Source organism: Patagioenas fasciata, chromosome 16 (genome assembly GCF_037038585.1).
Source record: "Patagioenas fasciata isolate bPatFas1 chromosome 16, bPatFas1.hap1, whole genome shotgun sequence".
Taxonomy (NCBI): Eukaryota; Metazoa; Chordata; class Aves; order Columbiformes; family Columbidae; genus Patagioenas; species Patagioenas fasciata.
In genome coordinates, this window is record NC_092535.1 from 668,468 (window position 1) to 691,722 (window position 23,255).

Genomic DNA, 23,255 nt, shown 5'->3' on the forward strand with positions numbered 1-23,255 from the left:
ATTCATGCACCAGATGTCACACTGATTCAGCCTGTGACTGGTGACGTGACAGGGACTTAGAAAAGCAATAATCTGCAAATTAAGTCTGATCATGAAAGACAGGAATGATACTTCAATTCCTGGTTTAAAACCAGTTTCTCTCTGGTTCTGTAGGGGCAGACAAGATCGGGAGTTCAAGGACCTTTCCTCTCCGCATGTACCCAGTGCAATCCGTACCCTCTGCTATTCAAACCCCTACTGCCAGAGCCTGTTGCACCCTCCCTGTCTTTGCCCCCTCACTCCAGAACGCGGAGCTATGGCGGTGTGCTCCAGCATTAACGGACACTGAGCCTCACAGCTCCTTCCTAGCTCTGGATAAACTGAAACATTCCACCACGCTGCGTTTGCACGGATGGCTCTGGACCAAACTGAAGGACGGAAAGCCTGGCTGGATCGCTCCCGGAGTTCCCGTGCTGACTCCAGCAGAGCAGGCGATGGCTCCGTCACACGCTGCAACGATGTGACGACATGGCAGCCTCTGTCTGCACGGCTTTGCCAGAAGCTGTGCCAAACGGGGATTAACCAGGAGGAGGAAAACATCTGTCGGGGATGATTTTACTCTGCGGGGCAGCCTTCAGGGGGTGTTTTTTGATCCAAGGAATATCTGTGTAATCTAATGAATTCTGCGGTGGTCAGTAGAGCTCTGCAGCACAATTTGCAGATAAGAAGAGTCACTGGAAATCAAAGCAGCAGAGAGACCCTGACTGCATATGTTTCTATATCTAATATACAGTTGCCATTTATAAGCCTCATGCAAGGGTTTATGTCTGGCGGCTTGTGTGCAACCTCAACTCGTCCTGCCTTCAACCTACGGTATCAGTAAAATGGCACCAGTACCCTGCTGTGGATGGAACATAATTCTAACACATCAATCAAGTTATTCCCACATGAGGCAGCGAATAAACTGGACTCATTTGTAATGGAGCTGCCGCAGCCGTCAGTCACCGCGGTGCTCGCAGAGCCGCGCCGGGCGCAGGGCTCAACGTGGCCTTTCTGGAAGGAGATACAGCGGCCAAAGATGACCCAGATCTCCAGCGTTCAGTGCCAGCCACAGGAGAAACCTGCAGAAGTAACACTGGGAGCAATAACTCGAATTATCCTAAAAAGCATTTTCTCCTTTTGCTCGGAGGGGAGTGACTGCCAGAATACCCTGTATTTTCCTCTAGACACGTCTGCTGCATGAAGGAGAGGAAAAGACAGGCTGCTCCCTACATACGCTGCCAAACCATTCACATGGCCTCCGCTAGCGCCCCTGCTGCCGCCAGCCAGCGCACAGCTCCCTGGCGAGCAACGCACACGATATCAGCAGACAGCCCAACACCACCCTGCTTGTCCGGCCTCTGCCTGCACGGAGGAGAAAGAAGGAAAGAATGAACAAATACCTTTCAACTGCCAGAAAGATAACGAAATTATTTGGGGAAGGGGAGGAGAGGGGACAGGAGGGGGAGAAAATATCGCTTCTGATCAGGAAAACTGTGCCTTTGTGACTCTGTTTCACCAGCAATAGCCATAGGCCCTTCATTACTGAAGAGAAGCTCAGTTACTGAAAGCTGGATACTGCAATAATAAGCGAGGTCTCACGGTGGCCTCAAAAAGACCCCCCAGGCACTTCAAGAACAGCACAAAAATGAAGTGGTGCTTCCCCAGAGGACTCCGATGAAACTTCAAATACAAATACATTCAAATCAGCAGAGAAAATTCAGAGTTTCCTCCACAGCCTTTATGGGCACTGCGTCCAATTATGTGGCAGCCGTAATTATTATTCATTTTGATGATATATGAATAATGATAGAATAATAACTTCCATCAACATCTGTGGCTGTTCATCACATTAGCAAGTGGCTGGTGAAGAGTATTTCCCATGCAGAGATCACCTTTAGCACACGAGATCTACCGTCACTAATCACTTGTCTAGTTTTCGTTCAGCCCCCCAAACTCCCTTCAGACGGTGAGTTTGCGGGAAGCAGGGGTTTCCGAACCTGGAGCCAGCGAGCGGCCGAGCGGCCGAGGCACTGCTGACCCCAGCCGTCCATCCCGCAGCGCTGCCGCGCCGCAGAGCGAGCAGCGGAACGGGCCGGGCCGCCGGGACCCTGCGCCCCAGCAACCCCGGCGTGCGCCGGGACAGGCGCCAGCCGCAGCGACACCGCTCACTGCCGGGCCCGCAGAGGGAGAGTTACTGGGCGTTGGGAGCTACAGCATCAAATACAGGCCCAAGAAGTCACAACTCTAATGGCAAACAAACTGCACCCGGCCCCACTGATCATCAGGTTTCACTTGCACGTGTGTACGGAAAGGGTTTTGGTTTCACATGTGTATGTGTACAATGAGAGTTTTAAGACAGAATACCAAAAGAAAGTGTTGTTTGTGTTGATAAAAATAACCAATGACAAGTCCTCCTGTGACCACAGGCACTAGAGAAAGAAGCTTCTCACAGCACTATGTTCTTTATCCCTTATCGCTTTCCAGTGCAAAATTCATTCAGGAACCTCCCCATGCAAGGGTCTCCCACTACTTAGTCCTCCCATAAGAGCCCATATTCCTTCCCGCTAGAACACAAAGGAATATTCCTGCCTCCTTCTCACAAGCTCTATCGTTTCAGATCTGCAGAAGACAGTGGGTGCAAAGTGGCTGACTGAATACTGTTGAACAAACGGCCGAGGGCTGTGCATGCCCTGCCTTTCCTCTCAAACACACCGAAATGAAGAGGCCTCTCTGTGCTCTGCCCACCGTTCCACAAGTCTTGCCAAAAGTCCGTATCTCTGACAGCACCACACTTTGTCAAATTCTACCGAAACGAGCTGCTGGGATGAAAAACTGCTGGAAGATGGCAGCTACACGAGTGGGCAAACAGATCGACAGATGAACTGTCAACACGAGCCCTTTCCTTAGGGAACCAGTGTAATAATAAGCATCAATATGACATGAGGAAATTTGACATTCATATCCCTGGATCCATCCTTTCATTACATATCATTTTCCCTACCAAGAATATGAGGAAGATGGAAGAATTACCTTAACATTCTCCTCTGTTATGTACTTCTCAGCTTTGTCCACAGCATTCTGGCGGATGCGATGGAGAAATGCCTGCAGAGATGAAAAAGATTATGTTCAAACGGCTGATAGAGTTTGATTTCACTCTTTCGCATCCTCTAGGCTCCCATTAACACAGCGCAGCTGATTACCTGTAAGCCGTTCCCTGTCCCCGAGCCGCAGCCCTGCTGACTGGGGCAGGCAGCGTGTCCGCTGCACATCAGACCTATGTGAGCACAAAGGACCGCAAAGGGCGACAGAGGCCATTCCCGCTGCCGGGGCCGAGGCGTCTCAGAGCTACGGGCCCCATGGACAAGTTCAACAGACCAGGGGAGGGAAACAGAAGTCGCCAGGCAGCACCAGGGACACATTATTCTGTTCGCCGTATTTCATTTGGTTAAAAACAGCCAAAAGAGTGCTGGAACTTTTCGCCTAGGCCAGGTTTTCCCTTCCCTCAGCTCTGCACAACTTCGGCTTTAACAGGCAAATCAATAAAAAGCTCTGGGCCAAACGGACAGTGTCCAAATATCAGCCTTCAAAGTATAATTCTGGCTACTGGAAGTCAGGACCTACTTGCACTTGCACTTAACATACCCACCACGTATTTGTTCCCAGGGAACGGGTTTAGAGAAGCGCACCGCATGGGATTTCCACCTCAAGTCTCCACTGTTTAGCAACTCTTGGGCAAAGGGCACTTCTGAACCGAGAGCGGGGAGCCCTCCCTTCCAGGGGCACCAGCACGGAGCCGCAGGAAGGCAGCAGGACCGGCCCGCGGTGACAGAGCTGCCGGCTCAGGACAGGGCCCTTTCCCCGCTCCTGGAGAGCGGCTTCTGCCCCCACACAAAGCGTGAGCCCTGGGGAGCGCTGCGAACAAGGGAAACGGACCTTCCTTACCCACCTGAGACAGAGCGGGGAAAGGGGTCACGTCTTTGTATTTACTGCACAAAGCAGCTTTGTTGCAGCTTGATAATAAAAGGCTTTTAACAGCCGGACCGTTGTGCGCAATGCCCGTGTCAGCTGACGCACGCTCAGCTTTCTCCTTCTCCTTCTGCCTCCTGGGACCGGCAGCAGCTGACAACCCGACGAGACGCAATGTCACCCAACCCAACGCGGAGCTACGGGCTGGCTTCGCCTCTGCTGGTTTGGCGGGAAGGCGGTGAACACGTCTCCTGTGTGACCCCCAGCACCAAACGGGGCGCATCGCTGTGTCTGCTTCGCACGGCGCTGCCGCCTGTCAGCCACTCACAGGGCCGGCACCCATGAAAAAGAGATTAACAAATCCATTTGGAGTTATTAATTAATCTGCAAAATTAGCAGCTCCACTGGCGACTAATAGTTACCTGCATATTAGTCCCAGTACTGTGGGTCTAATAATAGGAAGCTGGTACACAGAAGTGCAAATCACATTAGCCGTTACGGGCCAGTCGATAAAAAAGCAGAGCCTGTGTTAATCTAAAAACCAGCTTTTCTGTGACGCTTGTCTGAGAAGATCATTTAATGTGAGCGGAGAAAGGAGAGAGAAAAATCAAACCGAAAATAAGAAAAGCATAGAAGCAAGGAGAGTGCAGAAGGATGAGGGGCAGGAGGGAGGGCGGCGGGCAGCCTGGCTCACAGTTCGTCAGCTCTCCTGCACCTCTGATTTGCCTTGAAGTGCATGAACAGCAGCCTCTCCAGCCATAATAAAACAAGACAGCCACGCGAGCTTCTGGTCCCAGAAATGCAGTATCCATTTTCCAAATGCAATGCCCCCCAAAACATCAGAGCTCAGTGGATGCAGAACTGCTGGGTCCCCAGTTCTCAATATCTTCTCATGTGCAAACAGAATCCTTTGCAGCACGGTCATTCAAATGGAAAAGCACGATGAACACAAGCTATTGAACAGCAGCTCAAGGAGAATGTTGCATGCCCTGTTCACATGACACCACCACTTTCCTTCCAAACTGCTTTTAGCTTGGAAAAAACAGCCTCTGCTCCAACCTCTCCACAACCCACATATGAACTGGAAGAGCCTAGTCCTTGGTACTTAGCCTGAGAGGCTTTCAGGGGCCTCTCACTATAACCCCTCATCTGCAACACTCCCATCTCTGCACAAATGGATTCATATTGCCAAGGCGCTGTGGGAGCGGAGGGGTCAGCTTTCTTGGAGCTCTTGAGCCAACAGTGCTGGGGCTCGGGCTCTCCGAGCACCACTCTCAGCACACAGCAGGGTGATCGCGATGCCCTCTGCACCGCGGCCAAAGCAGAACCGTGCTGTGCCGTTTGCTTCCTGCACTCACCACCAGGGATTCGGGGAAGGAATACACCCCACTGAAACAACAATCGCATCACGGGTCCAGGCAGAACCAGGGCACAGCACAACGCGGGCAAAACATGGAGAAAACAGGCTGATACGTTTTCATTCCCTTGCTAAAGGTCTGTGAAGGTCTCATCTTTCATGCCTACGTGCTTATCACCAGGAAAGCGGCCCGCAGACGGTTTGTTTTTGTTCAAAATCCTGCTGCTGCATCAACATCACATTTATTTGTGCACTGTGACTCGCTGCCCCAGAGCCCTGCAGCTCCAGAGCCCTTCAGCTCTCCAGAGCTCTAGAGCCCTACAGCTCCCAGCCCTGCAGTTCTAGAGCCCTGTAACTCCCCAGCCCTGCAGCGCCCTGGCCCTGCAGCTCCAGAGCCCTGCAGCTCATGTCACGCACAAACACCCCTTAGAGCTCATCTCACAGTGCAGCTGCCCTGCGGGATCCAAGCAAAGCTCCGACAGATCAGAAGGAGCAGAGTGAAGTGCTTCCTTTCTGCACCACGCCATGCTGGGTAAGTTCCTTCCAATAAATACTAACACAAACACGCTACAAATCGAGAATATCAGGTATAAAAGTTCATTTCAGTAAATAATACGTGTTAAAGACCCCTTTTCATGAAGATATTTTGTTCTTCAGCTCACTATCCTTCCAACGACTGTTGCAAGGAAACCTTGTTGCCATGAAGTGCCTTTGCTGCTGCTTTGAGCCACAGAACCTGCTAACTGTGAGCTCTTCTCATGTGAAACAGGCTGAAGTGACTGGGATTTCTCTCAAACGCTTCTCAAATGGCCCCTGTTGAACTCTGACTTGAAGCTTTAACTTCTTTAAGCAAAGTTAGTGTTTACCATCTTCTGTATAGTGTAAGTGACACATGGCACACAGCAGGGACAAGGCAGCGATGGCTTCTCGAGCCCACGGCGCAGGCACATACTTCCTCAAACGTTCAGAAATAGCAAGACATTTGTGATCAGGCAGCAAGGCAGGCAAACGGGCCAACCCTGGGGGAAACGGAAGGGAGAAGAGAAACACCCGCTGCGACGCGGCTGCCGCAGCCAGGACAGCCCCTGAAAGCACGGCCCCGGGAAACCCGCGCTCTGAACAGGTGAGCGGGGTTCCACGGCGCTCCTCAGAAACACTGAGACAGTCCTGTTACACTCGGCAGCGCTCAGGACTGACTCGGAACAGCACAGGGCTCTGGACCAGCCCTGGTACTGCTGGTGTGAAAATGCATCCATCCTTCACACTGCTGCAGTCAGTTCTTCGCGGCTTCTTGCAGGTGCGGACGTTTTGATTCTAAGAAAACGAGTTCACAGTGAAAAATGAAGAGGTGACGTGGACAGCGAATTTCATCATCTGACCATCACCAGCACCTTCACCTTGCAACTACTGCATAGGGCTGTGCACTCATCCGTCTGGCAATCCAGAGCAAAACTTGCCATAACGACCTGAACAAGATTTTGCAAGTGCATTTTTATTGTCACTTGAACAAGCCCTGCCACCGACTGCGGCTGTCAGAGCAGCCTCTGCCCCAGCGCAGTACGAGCAACACACCAAAAATGCCATTGACTTTAGCAGAGCAGCTTCAAAGTCCTGTGGGAGCACAGCTCCGCTCAAACAGTCTGACGACTTAAAATGAGTGTTCGCTAAGCTTGTGTTTTAAGAGCAGGTGCATCCTTGCCCATGTTACTCAATTGTTAGCTCTGAATCTTGTGATCCTGCCCGTGTTCTTTTGCTTTCTATCAGATATGCAGTTTATAAGCTAAAGCTCTACACAAATGACAGGAAACATAAATATCCGGTATCCTACATGTGAACTGCAGTTCTCACCTGCACTGAAGTCCGAAAGACAATGCAATAAGTAATCTCAAAATAATGTAACAATGACTGCACAGGGCTGTTTGTGCTGGAGACGGCCGCACGGCACGGACAGACGCGTTCGTCACTGTGGGAATGCAGACGACTGGTGTCCAAACACCTCTCGTGGCCCTGGACAAAACCCAGCACACACCTGTAGAACGTGGGGCCTGATTCGGGTTTTTCAGCTGTGTAACCTCAGGCAGAAATCTGGAAGCCAGCAGCAACCCTGATGTCGCTGGCATTACACACGTGAAGTGGAGCAACACTGAAGCAACTCCTCTACTTTTAACGAGTATAGTGTTGTACCCCTTAGACTGTAAACTGGCAACCCCATATTCACTCATTGCTCAATTACTGGCTGCTGCATCAAGACTGCCATAAAAAGGCATTTTAAATTAGCAGTGTCAGGTGGGCACAGCCCAGTGCAATTCCTGCACACACTATTTCACCTCTGAGGAACATTCTTCTCCAGATCCTCTTAAAACAATCAGAGCCACAGCTGTGCGGGAGCAGCTCTGCTGGAAGCAGCTCAGATCTGCAGCCACATTAACTCACCAGCAAACAGCTGAACAGGGACCTGCCTGGTAGGCAGAGGTGTTGAGTAAGAGGAAATAGCACCAGAAATATCTTTTATTGCCCTAATTTCAGGCTTCCTGTGTATCAAATTGGCTTTAGAGCCCTAAAGCCTATTGGTACATATGTATTTTTTGATCTATCCCCTGAAGAGGAACGGAACTACCAGTTAACCAAGATGATTTTAAAAAAAAAGAGTCAGTACACTGCAGAACATGAAATACAATCTGTGCGAGGAGCTGGGCAGCCCGAGCTGGTCAGAGACTACCGAACAGCTCTGGAAACGACACTCCTCTTTTCCAAAGGTTCCAGCCTGCGTAACATCAGGCCATGTTAGACATGAATGAGATACCTACACTGATGCCCGTGCGCTATGGCTCTGACTTCACTGTATTTGAATGCGAAGATGGAGAACTCTGTGTTCAGAACCACTGCTCCCGTGGCCCTGGGGACAAGGTCTTTCCTGCTCGCCCACCCTCCTGCCTTGAGCAGGGTTTGCCATTCAGAGCAACCACCTCGCACACCAAAGCAGGGACCTGGAGCACGAGCACTGCGTGAGCACCAGCGCAAAAGGCAGACTTCACCTCGGGTGCAGCTGCACAGGCCATCACAAAACAAACCCAGGTGTATCACAGCAGAGAGGCCTTCTTATCTGAAGCACACTTTCAACGGGTATTTTCTTCACTGTATAGTTGTGTAAGCAATAAATACATCTACGCATATTGCAAAACCTCCACTGATACTAACACTTTAATAATCAGTAACTAAGCACTAATCACGGCAATTTGAAACCTGCTACCCGCTTTTAGTCTGACATACGGTGATCTGATGAACACCAACTGAAATATGCAGAAGCATCCAGAAACTCAGCTGTTTAATATTATGTGTGTGTATTAATATAATTCTGGAGTAAGTTAACTGGTTTATTTCTTTGTATACTACATAAGATAAATAGCCACTACTTATGTAACTTATATGCCCGACGTATTTCCAAAAATCAAATGGATTTGTCCTTAACCAATCCTGCACTGTAAGGTTCATGCAATTACGACCACACTCGGCTTATTCATCTCACATCTGTCTTGCCCCTGTGTGTTATACAGTCTACAACGTCACAGCTAATGAAAAGCAGTTGCAAAATACTGGCACTGCACAGCACTGGGGTTGTCAGCGGTGCTTGAGGGAGTCAGACATTCCAGTCGCTTTTCATTTACTTGGGCTCTCTCGACACGGGTTCGCCACAAAATGGTTTCTGTCAACAAATTGCTGTGGCCAGGATCCACCTCATGGCCCGGCACCACGCGAGAGCTGCAGCGTCCCCTCAGTGACCCAGGCCACGGAAAGCACGGGCAGGCTCCGTCAGGGGACGTGCGGCCATGGAAAGCACGGGCAGGCTCCGTCAGGGGACGTGCGGCCATGGAAAGCGCGGGCAGGCTCTGTCAGGGGACGTGCGGCCATGGAAAGCGCGGGCAGGCTCCGTCAGGGGACGTGCGGCCATGGAAAGCACGGGCAGGCTCCGTCAGGGGACGAGCGGCCATGGAAAGCGCGGGCAGGCTCCGTCAGGGGACGTGCGGCCATGGAAAGCACGGGCAGGCTCCGTCAGGGGACGTGCGGCCATGGAAAGCGCGGGCAGGCTCCATCAGGGGATGCGCCGCCGCGCTCCGGGAGCCATGGGTAAGAGGAAAGGCTGAACTACCCTCTACAAATGCCCTTCTCTTTCCACCATGAGAGAGCCCGGGTGAGGAGTTGGATGGGACCACCCTCCTGGCCACACCGGCTCCACAGCATCTGCACGCACGGAGCTCCAGACAATGAGCGTCACCGAACCATTTCTAAGAGCGAACAGAGGCCGTGTCTCCCAGCACGGACGCTGCGAACACGGCAGCACTGCAGGCTGACACACACAGAGTTAATGTGCACAGACATCCTCAGCACTCTGCGTCTCAGCACAAGTGAATTCATCTAACAGCTCCTCAGTGAAGTTCCCAAACTGCATTGCCAGCGTACTGACGCCTACACTGGAATTCTGCAACAACAACAGGCCAGCCCAGATTCATTCATGCGTTGACTGAAGAAGGGAGGTGAAACCAAAGGGAAGTGAGAGTGACCCAAGTTGCAGTTTCTCACTCCAGAGAGATCCCTTTCTTAAGGGGGGGTTGTTTTCATTTGAATCACAAAAACCTTCCATTCAAGTGGAAGAGGGGCTGGTGCTGCAGAGGGGCCCACGGCCTCTTCTGTCCCACCGCCCTGACCTCTGCCGTCCCCCTCCAACATTTGCATCCTCGGGCAGGTCAGAACAGCCCAGTTTCTTTCAGGGCCCAACAAAAGCTACATTTTTCACCTTTGAAACCCTTCAGGATTAATTTCTACTAATTTCTTCACATCTCGCATACTTTGTCTCTTCTGACTCCTTTTCATGCTCTCCCTCCTGTCCAACACCTTGAATATTCTCATTATTGTAGATTAAAAACAACAACAGGCTCTTCTGCTTCACAGACCCACAGCTTAAACATGCCCTTCTGTGAACATCCATCCCTGGATGACTCCAGCCCGTCTTTACTATCAACAGAAGATGTCTGGGTTTTTAAAGGAGCTTAAGAAAGTTACGTGCCTAATTCTCTCAAGCCTTTGGAGCACTCTCCGCTCCATTGGCCTCTTCACATCTTTCTCCTCTTCTACAACCAAAACGTGCGGGTGTGTAAATGCAGAGAACTTCACCGAAGTGTATGTGGACCCACCTGAGAACGTGGCCCTCAGTCTTCCAACCGAGCTTATGGGATTGTGTTGAATCATAGCATTTCCAAGCTTAGATTAAACCTCTGAGCTAAGGGAGGCAGACCAAACTAAACAAAAACAAACGAACCCCCACGACCAAACAGGGAGCTTTGTCTGGTTTCATCCGCACTGGGATTTCACCTCGGAAGAGGCAACATGGTAGGAAATATTTCAACATTTGATTAAATTTAACCAGTCAGAAAAAGCTGTTAGAGTGGGGTTGGGTTTGTTTGGTTTGTGTTTGAAGAACCACAATGCATTTACACTTTGCACCCCGAGAAGAGAGGAGCACGCTCCAAGCTCCACTGTGCGCCCGCGGCACGGCCCAGGGCGCACGCACAGCTGCGCCCGCAACATCTGCCCGGAGGCACTTGCAGCTATTTACACCCAAAAAGAGGAAAAAAGGAAAGAGTGTCTGTCACATATTGTTTTAAAAGAGGAATTAGAAACATTAACCTCACAGGCACATTTTTAGCACCAGCCCAGAGCAGGAACAAACAGTCAAGCTGATGAAAATCTGCTTGCTGGAGGTACAGCAGCTGATCTGAGCTGGTTTGCCTAACTGAGCCCAATCCAACAACACCTGCACTGTCTGAAGTGTGCACCAGCTCACGGTGATGGCACTCAGTGTTTTCCAGCCATCTTTCCTGTACTGGAAAACAGCAGTAAGCAAAGACTGGACTGGACAAAAAGGCAGGAGAAAATCCTCAATTAATTATGAAATACGATGCCAAAATTGGAACAAGACCAGAAATCCCCCTCAAGGCAGACAGCGTCACTTATGGGGCCTGGTTTTTTGTCTTCCCGTTCCCCCGAGGCTCCATGGAAGCTCAAGCGCACTGCAGGGCTCCGGAGCCACCCTGTGCACAGAACCCCCACAAACACCCTCGCTGGGCTCATTGGGGTCGAGGTTCCTGTCCAGTTGTACACACACAAAGTGTTTGGGCTGGTCAAAAAGCCCCATTCTGGGGTGCTTCGCCAGACCTACATTCTTCACTGCAGTCAATACCCAACAGCAACCTGTCCTGCGCCTCCTCAGACAAGCGGAAAACCAGGCCATATTGCCAGGCCGAGGAGCTGGGCAAGGCCACGGGCCGCAAACATCACCCGCGAGCGGGCCGAGCCAGCCAAAGGGCTGGGGCACAGCTCCCCTTCACCTACGCTTACTCTGCTGTGACAGACCAAAGAAAAGCTCCCTCTCATTGTGCCATTTCTTCCCTGCACACGTGTTCTTGCCGAGCACAATCATATCACACACAGTCCCCAACCCCAGCTTCCTCTGAACCAGCGCGAAGAATTAGACCATTATATTTTAAACATAATGGGAAGTTGAGAGAGCGGAGCTCGCTCGCAGCCCCTGAGCGAGCAGCTCAGCTTCCCATGGCCTCTGACTCGCTCTGAATGTATCGGCACTGCCGGGTACGCACGAGGGGGGACAGCGCTCTCTTAATTATGGGCTACATTAAAAGGTCATCTGCACTTGCAGCTATTTAGAACCCATGGGTCAAATGGTTCGTGCTGAGTTGGGAGGGTGGTGGTGAAAGTGAGCGAGCAGTTGTGTTTCTGATTTATGGATATTCTAGAGTAACGCTTAAAAAGTAGCTTTGGTATCAACTTCTCATTCTTTACGGAGGTGCATATAGATGGGAAAACTTAAAAGTAATTACCAAAATTTTAATTTTACTAGCAGCGGCCTTGTGATCAGAACAGTTTGTTCAAACTATTCTGGTAATTTAAAATGAAAACCAGCTAAAACATGGGTTCCCTTCAACCGAAATCAGCCAAGTGACATTGCTGGGAGATGTGAAGCTCACCTCTGCAATCCAACTTACATTTCTGTAACCACTCTGCTCACATCAACACCGCAGGTTTCTCCCTTTCATTGTAAAAAGGATGGTTAAAGCCACTTAGGGACCTACCAGGACAGTCCTCTGAGAACTGAACCGCTGTTCATACCTGCAGACCTGGAGATGGCTTTGCCACCACCCCCCTCGAGCCGCAGGAACTGCCCTGCCAAGAACAGGACACTGACCGCAGGGCCCGCGCAGCGATGGGTGCTCAGCAGGCCGTGCTCCCACGCAGCGATGGGTGCTCAGCAGGCCGTGCTCCCACGCAGCGATGGGTGCTCAGCAGGCCGTGCTCCCACGCTGCCGTTAACTCTCCTCAAATACTTTCCCCTCAGCTGCCTTTTCACTGGACACTGAATAGCAGCACCTGCAGTGGGCCAAGAAATGCACACAAGGCTCTTCCTTTGGAGTCGATCCCTTTGCGGCCGATCCCCCGTCCCCGCGGCAGCTCCCACCCCATCATCTGGTCCCTCGGACCCCTCAGCACTGTCCCCCACTGACCCATCGCTACCGGCCCAAGAACAAGCCCCAGAGACGCCGCCACAGCGCAGGGCCAAAGCAAACGGCTTAGTTCACACTTCATGCACCGCGCTTACACGCTGGATTGAGTTCGGTCTCTGCCCGAGTCCCGGCCGCATCTGTGAACCTGGCTGAGCGCTCACACACAGCAGCGCTTTCATTTGCCATAAAACATTTAGAGTGGAAAAACATCCCAGAATGTAATAAAAGCGACAGTCTCAGATTGCCAATGACTTGCAGTGCATCTATTCAGATGCTCGGAATTCCCTACATAAATAAAGGTAGACTTTCAAGTCCTGCCAATTAAAGAAATGCCTGTTTTAACTCAGCCCTGGGACATGTCTCTGCACAAAGCAGGGGGCAGAGCCACCAGCCCCAGTGCGCGCGCCTCCTGCTTTCCAGGTGAGCGTGGGAGAGACCTGGAGACACAGCCCAGGTCTTGCCTGCACGGAGGCACTGGGTCATGATCATCAGCAGCCAGAACCAGGGCACCCTTCTTGCTCTCCCCATGTACACAGGACACACCGCTGCAAGCCTCGGGTGGTGCTGGAGCAGCTCGCTCTGGTTCTGTTCGGGAAGCCGGCGCAGACACAAACTCCTGCCACTCGGTAAAAGGTTCGCACTGGCGCAGCTCCGTGCCTGTTCAGCCATAGCCGGGAGCCAGGCACAGCCATGGCCTCGGTGTACCCAAAGGCACAACTGCTGCTGCACGGCTTGGGAGGAATATTCCCTGCTAGTCTCCCAGATAGGAAACAAAGTGAGACATAACAAAAATCCTCAGGGCACTCAGCTGAACCTCGTAGAACCAACACAGAGCTCTGACAACAGCGTTCCTGACAACACACAAACAGGCGTGCCCAAGAGCAGCGGCTGCTCCTGCTGCCAGCCACCCACTGAAGACAAAGCAGGCGATACAAAACACCCGTGCAAAACACCGAGAAACCACAGCAGGAAGTAATAAGCATAGGATGTCTCAAGAAGTCTTTCTATCGATTATTACTTATTCTCTAATTCCCCTCCAAAAGAACTAAAAGCTCCTTCAGGGCAACGCTCCTTCCTCACAGCTGGAAGCACATCACCACTACAGCGAGGTGTGCGCACACGATCTCATTCTGATGCTTGCAGTCTTTCCAGTTTTGATAGAAAATACGGTCTGTCACGCTGTGAGTGCCCCCGGATTTGAGCAGAACCTGCCCGTCAGCACTGCAGTCCCTCTGAATGCTCCTGCCAAGGGGGCTGGCTCTTCTGCTTTCCTCCCCAGCCCAGCAGCAGAGTCCCCGAGGCCACGCCAGACCCCTCTATGTGGAGCTGCTGCTCCAGTCCTTCTCCAGCGGCTCCTGGCTCTGCACAGCCTGCAATCCAACCCTCGGCTGGCTCCGCTCACTGCTCTGGAAGGCAACATAAGGCAAGATGTGATTGCCCACAAAAGTCTGTATGCTATTTCTTGTGTTATGACTTCTACCAACTGGAGCAGAAAACAGGAAAATCAATGCGTTTTATTACTGCTTGCTAGATATAGAAACTGTACAGAGCCTCTTTATTAAAGGCTACTGTAAAGCTGTGTATGGCCAGCCAGTTTCAAAGGCCAGTGCAGGACTGGTTGCACGGGGGCATCTTCAGCAAGGTGTCACCAAAATCCGTACTATTTGTTAGCCTGAAAAGCTGGCTCGGTCAGACGGAAGGACACATTAAGGGTCGTTATCCATTCAGATGCACAGACTGAGGCTCCACAGACAACACGAATTACCCTACACTCCAGTCCCTACTGACGCTCATTTGGTTGCTCTTCCTTCCTTGGTACCATGTAATAAAGGATCAATCAGTTTACGCACATGCTGATTGAACTGGCAGCATTCTACCACATCAGGAAGTGTTGACCTCAGCCTTGAAGGTGGCAGGGCCTTCCCTACTGATGGGATTTTTTGGCTCATTATCATAGTGCTAATTTCCATAGCTTTCATCATCTCCCCCCGATGCCTTGTCACTCGGGGACCGGAACGCAGGGGCAGGCTGGCACCTCACCTCCAGCTCACCCCTCGCCCTGGAGCTGCCAGCGATTCTGCTAATTACAGGAGAACTGTCACAGCCCAAACTCCATCTCCAGGGCAGAACTGCGAGAGGAATGAATCACCTGAGATGTCACCATGGTCCTGGAGCCAAGGGCTCCCCGTGCTTCACAACGCTGCTGGCACCTCATCCGGGAGGCAGGGAGCTAATGGCGATGACTGCTCAGAATCCAGATGATTAATTACAGTTCCATACTTACAAAACCTCTCCGTTATCCCAGCATGCACTTCAAAATCCATTGCCTTTAACTGAATAACACTGTAGCTTCACTACTATAACAAACAACATCAAGCCTTATTCCCAAAACAAAGCAGAAGAATTTCTAGGAAATGCATTTCTTCCATCACAGGAGGTGTCAAGATTTTTTTATTTAAGTATTTTATTTAAAAGTCATTTAATTCAAATAATTAATTCTTGATATTCGAATGCTGAAGCCACAAAATAGCCACAGGGTTATTACAGGAAAATCTGCTTTAAGTGCTTCTTGGTCTTGTTATCTTTCCTGCAAAAGCTTAATGAATCGCCATTGATGCGCAAGGGAGGGACGGTGCTGTTCTCTGCAAAATATTAGAATATTTCAAACCCCTCTGTAAAGCAAATAGAGCATTGATCGTGCGACAACAGGTAGAAACTAAGTCTTTCAGGTAATTACAAGAGGAACTTTGATCAGAAATTGGATAACAAAGTAAAAAAAAAATATCGTAGTGTAGGTGGCAAGGAGAGATGCTGGAGCCCCCTGTTCTCATCAAAGTAGCTCCATGACACCTGACTCCCTGTCGAATCCACTATGAACATGGTGTGCGGGTCAGACCATCGATGTGACTTACAACTGCTTACAAAGGATTTTGATGTTATGGAAACCAAAACCTATGGCTTAGACCAAGGCTTATGGCATTGTGCGCTAACAGGCACACAACCACATACACATCTTCAGTTCCCCTCTGCGCTCTCCTGCTCTCCGGTTGCCCCAGGCGGCGGTTCGGGTAAAGAACTGCACAGGAAGCGTCACGAGACTTTTCCATTTGCTTCTCTCCTGAGAGTCCAGCTCACTCCTACCCTTTGTGTTTCTCGGGTATTGTTTCTAGAGGCTTCGGTTTCTGAAACCAACACGACTGTCCCAAGAGACAGGAATCGCTTCCCCCGCCAGAATACACGGGATTGTTCTAAGAAAAATACCTCTGCATTGATGAAAAAGTCATTGTCTTTCAGTGCCAAGGGTTAATTTTTATTGTTCTCTAGTCACAATTTATTCATTGTTGTTAAATTGAAACACAGAATGACAAACTTAGCAATGCCTAAATTTAAATCCCAAGAAAACGTTGCCACTTATAACCTGGAATAAGTCACCTACAACCTGCAGTAAATTCCCCCACCTCCTCCACTTGTGTTTCCTCGTGTGCAAAATGGAAAGAGGTAACTTGTCTGCATCCTCACTGTGACCACACAGCACCACCGAGATTCAGACCCAGCCCATGCGCCCGTCGCTGGCGGCGGCAAGGGGCAGCTGCAGAACCAAGAAGCAGAAGATAACGAGAACCAACTGCTCATTCCACCAGCACACTGAGTTTCTGACAACTGCCACAGCCACCATTCACTTCACAATGTTCAATACTCGCCAGGACACCTTTTCTCCATGTACTTGGCATCCAGTTTAGGGGCTGGATTAGTTGCTTTCATGTGTGAAATACAGGTGAAATGCTACCAAGTCAATGGGGCACTAGGTGTGTAACTGAGGGGAAAAGGTGACCCCTGAGAAAGCCCGAAGTCTAAGTCTCTATTACTCTGTTTCTTTTACCCATTGCACCTATGACCTGGTCTCCATTGGGGTTTTTGTGTGTTTTCTTTTCTAATGAATATTAGATTTCCATTAATAGCTTTCCATTTACTGCACTATCACCTTGCTTTTCCACATTTAACCCATCTTGTACACATAAATATTAAAAGAACACGTATTTGCTTTCAAACTACGTCAAAGTTGTAGGTACTATAGCAGATCAGGCCGTAACCGCGGGATTCCCCAGGGCCTGCGCATTCAACAGGGGGAGCAAAATTCACTTCCTCGGTGCTCTCTCCAGCATTCACCCACTAAGAAGAAACACGAGGAGCTGAAAGGCTCCCTGACAAAGAAAGATAGGCTCGGTTACCAGAGTGCCACACGGCAACACAAGCTGTCGCTGACCCAGAAGCATCGATTTTCCGCTGCGGTAAGCGCAGAAGGCCGAGGTGAGTCGCCCACTGGAGGGACGCTCCCGTTAGCGTCTCCGCACGCAGGCGGCCCTTCCACCGACGGCTTGCACTGCCCTCTCACCAACAAGAACGTACTCACAACTTCAGTGCCCACAAAAGCAGCCACAGGAAACCTGACTATTAAATGAAAGCAAAATTAACAGTGCTTAGACTACTGAAAAGGAGAAGTGTGCATGCTATTTAAATTTTGCTATAAATAAGATGAGCAACTGATCAGCACAGATGTCCCCAGAAAAAATGAATTCTGCTTTCAAGAAGCAGCGTTATAAATTGTTCTGATAATCAGAGACACGCAAAACAATCCAGGGATTTTTACTCATAACGTACATCAGATGACAGAATGTTAGTCAAATGCTTACAAATCTCTTAATTATTGCAATACAGTGAATGTAAAAGAATCCTGAAATCAGTATAAAGTGTTACAGGCAGCCAATACAAGAATGCAGAACGGGAATGATTAAGGTCTTTGTGTTCCTAAGGAAACCAGCCGCCTCTCACCCCTTCCTTTCATTAACATCCCCCAGAGAAATGTCAGCTCCCAGCTCTTCCCAACGCATTCAGTAACACTTGAGTCTTGGAAACCTGCCCAGAAAGTGGAACCCAGTTCTGAGGAGAGGGGTCGCCTTCCCAGAGATGCGAGATTTGCTCGTATGTAAGACGTTCCAGTGCACCGGCGCTGTGCGGCACCCGAGGCAGCGGGTCAGAGACACCGCAGCACCTCCCTCCACCCCGGCCTCCCCGGCACAGCCACCGTCCTGGACTCAGACCAGGGCTCACACTGCATTGCTTGCTCCTCACGTGCTGGTGTCCTAGTTACTGCATAAGCATGACAATGTGTTAGTTCTGTGCATCAATTATCCGTAGCAATAACCCTCATTTGCAAAATATAAATACCATGATTAAAAAATAAACTATGATCTAAAGAGATACAGAACCATGTTGCAAAAGCCAGCACGTCCTGAGGAGCTGTAGCTCCTGGGCAGTCCCAGCTCCCAACCCATCCCCACAACAAGCAACAGAAATGATTCATTCTTCACGTTAGAACCCACTTCTCCTACTAGAGCCAGCGAATTAGTGCTGGTTTGGGATGGAGGGACTTTCTGAAGTCTCAGAAGTTAACACACAAGAGGACCTATCTGAACTGCAGGATCTGAATCCCAGCCAGCCCTGTGGGTAAGATGCTCAGTTTGCTTCCCGGCAATGCCTGAAATCCGTCTGAGCCCTGTTGGCAGACACATTTCCACAGACGTACAACTCTGTTGCATCCGTTCATCTTGAAAACACAAAATCTGACTTGTCAAGGCACAAAACTCTTCTTATTCCTCTAACTACTAGAGAAGACTATTATGGAGGAAAAACTATTACAAATTTATATAAGTAGCAGCACTTAAGGTGAATGCAACCAAAGCAATTTATTGCTACTGCACTTAAAAAGAAAATTGGATTGATCTAGAATTGTAACACAGGTTTCTATTAAGAGCTTTGCTTTGCATTGATGCTACTAATGACTGAGGTTCTGGTAATAAGCAAATGCAGCTGCCCTTGACAATGGCCAAGTCTCTGGGGACGAGGGGAGGGTTGCATAATGCCCTTAATGAGGTTAGCGCAGAATGGACTCCAATGCCGTACAACAAGCAGCGGAGGACACGATGTTTCATGTGGGATGCACATGAAAGCGCAGTCTCCCGTCTCTCAGTAAATGCTATAGAACGCTTTCAAAATCAAGAACATTGCCCAGCCCTGAAGTACACACCATTCACAAGAAGACAATTTCTTAAATAAATATGAAACTTGTATAAACTATTCCATTATAGCTTTTTTTTTTTTTGCTGTACAACAAGACTCCATTCAATTTCTAGATGTATTCACTACGTACTTCAGAAGCTAATACTATTTTTAAGATGCAAACCGTTTTCCACGATAGCAAAAACATTGAAAGTCAGTATTAATAATGGTCTGTAAATTCCATTATTTAATAGTCTTAAGGTTGTACTAATAGAGAAACAAATAATAACAGAGAAACACAAGTTTAGGCAGCAGTTTCCAGGACCGAGCGCTTCCACTCGCCCCAGTCGGCTTCAGCAATGTGACTTCCCAGCACCGAGTCCACGTTAGCTCAGTGCCACGGGTGACGGCTGCTGGGTGCCACGGTGCCCTGACACCCAGGGAGCTGCTCGCTGGATCTGGGACGTTTCTCCTTTCTGACACGAACACCCTGTATGGCTCTGATTCACCAGCTGGACACACAACCTGTCCCCGCACCCTCTGCCGCCGGCACAGCCGGACTGGGGACCCTCTCGCTGGGGGTGAGCAAACCAGTGCGAGACAGCAGCTGCCTTCAGCCCCCCCTGGGCCTGGGGAGCCAGAGCCTGCTTCTGTCTCCTAAGGGCTGTGTTGGGATGTACCAGCCAGGTAGCTGGACCACACTTGGTTTAGAAATAAATGGCAGGATCTCTACTCTTGGTAGCAAGGAGATGCTGCCCACAGTTAACTCCGCAGGTGAGTCCTTGCCTCCTTTCACACCTCAGGTGAAATGTTAACGCAGTCACCATTACCAACAGTGTCTCCCCAGCTGCAGTTTGGATGGCACCGTCCATGTCCTCGGCCCTGCTCCTCCAGGCTCTGCAGACTCACAACATCTGTGCTGCATTTAGCAACGCGAGTGGCCACAGCTCTGCAAACTGAACCGACCGCTGCCACCACCAGCACGCCGGTCACCACAGCTTACACATCGTGTTTTCTGCTGCTCAGTGAGGCTGAAGGCAGACTTTCCTCCAGACACCCCTAAAGCAGGCGGTGTGATGTTCTTTTTCTCTTTAGTCACACAGAAGACAGGTTGTGGATTATTTTTAAACAAAACAGACACGGATTCTGCCCAGGAAAGCGCAGAACGGTGAGGGCTGCAGTGAGATTCAGGCTCCCACAGCCCTGCAGGTTTGTGCGGCTCCATCCAGCGCTGTGTCACTTCTCAAAGGGCGCAGAGGTCCGATGAGCAAAACCTATTTCTTACTTTGCTTGTCCTTTGCACTCAGATGGCTCCTCTGACTTCAGAGTCACAGATCCATGCCTTTCTCTTGATCTGCTTTAGGTTCCTTAATTCACTGATTTAAACACACACGTACTGAACATCTTTCCACATTTCTGACATTTGTAGCTGTTCATTACATTTTGTTTTGTACAAGTGGCTTTTGAATAACAGACCCATTGTTTCCACCAAAGAATGGACCTCGGAATCTGTTGGTAAATATGACACCAAATCATCCTTTGAGGAACACAGACATGCTCACAGCAATTCTTCGCTCGGCATGGTTCACGTTGTGCCTGTACAAAAGCTCCCATTCGAGCGGCTCCCTGCTGTGAGCATTCTCTCTGCTGCACTAAAATCCATCTCAGCTTATGGGAAAACACTTCCAGAGGAAAACAGAGGGGCCCGAAGATCCACAAAACGGATTAATCCCCACAGAACTGAAACCAGTAAGAAACCAAAACCAGTGTCGGACTGGGGTATATTTTTCAGACACATCTAAAACATTTCTGTGGAAGGAAGTGAGGGAGAGTTACTGTCTACCTGGCATATTAGGTCCTGTACAATTCCCAATGGCGTCACAATTAATGCTGTGTTTGCTTTCCAGCCTTACGCAAGCAGCCACGTGAAGCTCAAGCTTCATGAGGCCGTGGAGGTTAACTTCCCGGCTCGGCTAGAATTACAGTATTTGGTGGAATTTAACACTTGAGGAGAAGATGACACTCTGGTGATGCCTGTAAAACCAAGCCAGATGTTCAGCCCGTACCGCAGCACAGCCCTGAACGCACCAGCAGGGAGCAGGGAGCCCAGAGGCCTCACAAATGAGGAACATGCACGCACCCACTGCAGCGCGGCTCAGCTGCCACTGCAGCCACCACTGCAGCCACCACGTCCCCCGAAACCAGCCAGGCAGCGAATACCGCGCTCCTCACGGAACATTCAGAACCTCGCTGGGCTCAGTTCTTCTGTACGTCACCCTCATCTGGTCAGGGTGTCTTCAAGGATCCCAGGGGACTTACACAGGAAAAAGAAAGCACGGTGAACTGTGCCTGCTGTGCGTGCATCTGTGAGCAGGACACACAGCAGCCACACCAGCTTGCCCGAGTACGGAGCAGAGTAACAGCCTGGGTTTGCAACAACAGAGAAGAGATCAAAGCTCTCTGGGCAGACCATCCCGAGCTGACTTCTGCTCTTGGCTGCCCTGGAGAGAACTCCTGCCCAGTCAGCACAGCCGCTCTGGCCCCCTCCGTAACACGCCACAGGAACTGATCTGGGCTCCTTGGAGTTCAGCTTATTTTTCACAAGGATCCAGCATTGCTTGAGGCCGATCCTTTCAAAGGTGCTCCAGCTGTGGGCCCCACAAGTCGCACTGTGCTGCTTCTTTCGCTCTCATACAGGGAGCTCAGAGATACCTGCGATATACAGCTACCGACCAATGGCATCTAAATCTTCCTCTTTTCCTCCTCCCTCAAGCTCCTAGGTCACTTTACTCTGCACTCCATTTCCTCCAGTGTAACACATTAGCCAGTACTGCTGGGGTTAAACAGGAAAGTTCCACCCATGGGAACAGCTTCAGAACCACACCTCTAATTTAGGGTTAGCTCCTCAGGATCCTTCAGCATCACAGCTCTTCTATTTATACCACAGTCTATGATGTGGCATTAAATATATGCACGTAGGTCTGAAGTGCTGGCACTGAGGCCGGTTCCACCCGGTCCCCAGCTCCAGCAATCAGGCACCGAGATGCCTCCTACAGAAGGGAAAGGAGGCAAAGGTTCCAAGCGGCTGACGGGCAGCTGTTGCGCACTCCCCCCACACACACCCCAAAACCTGCTCCACCCCGCTGAAGTGACGGAGAAGCCTCAGAAGCGAATCTGCAATGCCAATGAAGTGATGAGTATCTACAAGGGCACTATCAGCAGAGGTGACACCGAGAGCCAGACTGCCAGACACTGCCCAGACACCGCCTGAGCCGCGGCGGCGTTCCCCGTACGCAGAGCCTGGCCAAGCTGTGAATAACGTCCAACACCGAGCTCCGCGGGGGAGATCACAGCACCTACCCGAGAGGTGTGGGGCCCTGGATGTCAGGCCTGTTTTCATTTGAATTGAGTTACTATTCACAAGAAATCACAAAGACTACCCTGAGCAGACATGGGATACAAAGCAGTTCTTGAAAAATCATTTTTAACCTTCAGGGTGAGGTGACTTGGATTTACCCCAGTAATCAGTCACACAACACCGGAGGGCACCGTGCAGGAAGCTAACTCCTAAACTCTCGTGGCAACAGAAAACCCCCAGCTGGGCAGGAGCTGGGGCAGCAGCTCCTGAGGGCACTGCCTGGAAGAGCCCTGCGCTTCCTGCTGCTCCGAGCCAGACTCGCTCACCTGCGTGTGGAAGCACAGCATTTCCTTCTCAAGGCCAAACTGGTGTAGTGTACAAGATCCCCTCACCTCCTGGGAAACACGGCGGTGCTGCCTGTGCGGAGATGCTTCTGGGCAGCCACATCTCTTGGCGTGCATGCTAAAAAAGGCTAGTTCAGGAGAAAGGGTAAAAATGGGCATGTCATGAGCCAAAGCCATGGCTGGGTAGGTGGGTCGTGTGTGTGTGCATGCATGTATCCACATCAGCTCCGTTTCTTTTCTGTCACTTCCACTATTCCTAATGGTATGTATGAAAAAATGAGTGTTGTCAGCCCATTTCCTCCTGGTTCAGCTTCCCTATTGCTTCGGTCCTCCTAATACCTCAGTCCAGCTTCATCGCCACCGCAGCCCGCTGCACCTGCGCTGCGGAGGGGACGCCGAGCCGGCCGTAATGTGAAGAGGGTCGCTTGGTCACACACAGTGTGCTGAATTCTCTCTCAAGACTGACCCGTGAAGCTCCTTCTAAAGGAATTATTTGCAGTCTTTCTGGGAACCCAGACTGATCCAGTCTTGTTAGATATTTTTATTATTTGTCACTATTTTTTGCAGACACAGCTTTA

General features: G+C 50.4%; 1 protein-coding gene across 3 annotated transcripts in view; it reads right to left on the reverse strand.

Annotated features, from left to right (window-relative positions):
* PREX1 (phosphatidylinositol-3,4,5-trisphosphate dependent Rac exchange factor 1) overlaps positions 1-23,255 on the reverse strand; it is a 112,972-nt gene that overhangs the window by 64,123 nt on the left and 25,594 nt on the right. For all 3 annotated transcript variants that reach the window (XR_011741626.1, XM_065849478.2, XM_065849477.2), the window contains exon 2: positions 3,052-3,123. Coding sequence is in view for 2 of the 3 variants with exons in the window: in XM_065849478.2 (XP_065705550.2) it covers positions 3,052-3,123 (72 nt within the window). In the remaining variant the exon portion in view is untranslated. The remainder of the gene's footprint in view (positions 1-3,051; positions 3,124-23,255) is intronic.